The sequence below is a fragment of the Haplochromis burtoni genome, unplaced genomic scaffold (assembly GCF_018398535.1).
Source record: "Haplochromis burtoni strain Fernald_Lab_line unplaced genomic scaffold, NCSU_Asbu1 Contig_94, whole genome shotgun sequence".
Classification (NCBI taxonomy): domain Eukaryota; kingdom Metazoa; phylum Chordata; class Actinopteri; order Cichliformes; family Cichlidae; genus Haplochromis; species Haplochromis burtoni.
In genome coordinates this window covers 800,362-802,793 of record NW_024582455.1, presented here as the reverse complement: position 1 = coordinate 802,793, position 2,432 = coordinate 800,362, and the positions used below count along the sequence as shown (strand labels likewise).

General features: G+C 42.4%; 1 protein-coding gene across 1 annotated transcript in view; it reads left to right on the top strand.

The window, feature by feature from the left end:
- LOC102292773 (calsyntenin-2) overlaps positions 1-2,398 on the top strand; it is a gene marked incomplete in the record, with an annotated part of 341,630 nt that extends 339,232 nt beyond the window's left edge. Inside the window, 2 exon segments of the mRNA XM_005926617.3 lie at positions 1,598-1,782; positions 2,108-2,398. Coding sequence (XP_005926679.2) covers positions 1,598-1,782; positions 2,108-2,320 — 398 coding nt within the window.
- Between the last annotated feature and the right edge of the window lie 34 nt (positions 2,399-2,432).

The window sequence follows — 2,432 nt, the reverse complement described above, 5'->3', positions numbered from 1 at the left end:
CGTGTTGCAAGTTTTGTGAGGTGCTTTCGTGATATTTAATGGATCGGATTACATTTTTTATTTTTCTCCGATATCCGATCCAGTAATTTAGGTCAATATCGGACCGATACCGATACGTAATATCGGATCGGTCCATCTCTAGCCTGTAGACATGATAACTTTATACACAGCTAAAATGGGAGTCTGTAGAGACTTGCTCATATTTGGAGCCTGCCTCTAGTGACCATTTAAAGCACTACAGTTTTTTGTCTCTTACCATTTCTGCTTTCTATCTTTTAGCCCTAGATGTTGCAGTCTGTTTTCACTATGCACTGCTGTACAAAATCTTTGTATTTTGCTAGGAAAATATCGTTTGTTCTCTTCTGATGATCCCACACTGCTTAAATAATGTTAAGGTCTGGGCTCTGGGGAGGCCAGTCCATGACTGATAGTGTCACATTGTGTTTTTTCTAAACAGATGTGCTTTTAGTGCATTGGACATTTGACTTCCTGCTCCAAACAATGGCAGAACCTTCACCATCTTTTTCAGATGGCTGTAGACAGTCAATGTTGGATCGTCCTAATTTGTACATATTGACAGCATTTTGAACCAGAATTTTCAAAGTTGGACTCATCAGACGTGCTGCTACTGATTTTCAGTCCAGTTCTTGTGTAATCTGGCGTATCTCAGCCTTTTCCCTTCCTTAAGAATTGCTTCTTGACAGTCATCCTTCCACTGGGACCATTTCTCACGAGCCTTCAGTGAACAGTATTTGAATCAGCTGAAAGTCCAGATACATCTCTCAGGTCCTGTGTCAGGTCTTTGTTGGATTTCTTTCTTTTCCATAAGGATATGACTTTCAGATACTGATCATCTGCTGCTGTAGTTTTTAAAGCCTGCCACTTCTTTTGTCCTCTGCTTATCCAGTTTCCTCAAATTTTTTAAAGGACACATTGCACACCATGCCGAGATATGCCACGTTTTCCAGCTAATAGCTCTTTGGGAATCACACTGTGAAAACTGTGTTATCTTTGTCAGTTTTCATAGATTCAGCTAAAGAAAAGTGACAAATTGATGTCTTTTTGTAACAAGCTGCTAGTTACGAAGTGTCTAAAGATACGGTTTAGAATGAATGCTTTGCTAAGACGCTCTGGTAGGTGTAGACACAACATTGGTTTATTTATCCTTTGAGTCTGGTGCCTTTTTATGCTTGAATGATTCATATGTCAGTGTTAAGTGGCTTAAAAAAACAAGCCAACATTTCTCTGAAAATGATCAGATGCAAGGACTGAAAAGGCCAACATCCAGAGAAAAACTTTAAAAGACCTACAGAGATCCTGGATAGCTGTTGCCTAAGACCACTAAAAAAATTACAATAACATTTGGCTCCTTTGGGTGGGATGTTGGGTTGCGTACTGATGCAGGCACAGATTAGTAATATGGTGAGATGCTACTTAAGTGCATTATAAGATGTCTGGAGCTTTCTCATCAAGGACTAGAGTACAGTACCTCTCAAGGTCTGCAGCATTCAGCTGGCTGTTCTGGGTATTTTGTGCCTGTGAAAGTGAAAGAATAAACAGTCATTAAATCCCTGATCTCCTTTCATTTGGTTCTCAGGTGTACCGAGTGCTGCCACCGTGGTAATAGTAATGTGTATCGCTGCCCTGGTGGTGGTTGTAGTGTTGGGCATTTACCGCATCCACCTGACCCACCAGCAGGAGGTGAAGTTGGCAGATGCGGCTAAAGAGGCAGACGTGACCTGGGACGAGTCTGCTCTGACAATCACAGTGAACCCAATGGAGGTAGGAGGGAGGGAACTTCAGGAATTAAAAGGATGCTGTCAGGGAGGGAGCATAGGAGCTACCCACAGTGGACCGTGTGTAGTGGAATACTATCCCATTTCTATTTAAGGATAGAAACAAAGGATTAATCCTATTGTGCCACTATTGATCCAAATACCAATACCAGCAATAGGTATCAATGTTGTCAATATTTGGATCAATCCGCCCATCTCTAATGTCTCCTTTGTATTAAACCAGTCAAAGGAAGAATTACTAACATTTCTTGTTTCTTGCTTACTGTCTGATGATTAAGTTTGTGAAACTTTGCAAATATTTTTTACCACAGAACTTGGAGGAGCCTCAGGCTGCAGAGGAGGAAGCCAGCGAGGAGGAGGAGGAAGACGAAGAGGAGGAGGGGGAGGAGGAAGACGACGACGAGGACGACATCACCAGCGCTGAGTCAGATGACAGCGAGGAGGAAATAGACGTCCAGCTACCCAGGATGCAACGCTCAACCAAGAAAGGCCAAAATTGGGACAAAACAACAATATCCTATTGAAACATACACACGTACATACACCCTCACACACACACACACACACACACACACACACACACACACACACACACACACACACACACACACACACACACACACACACACACACACA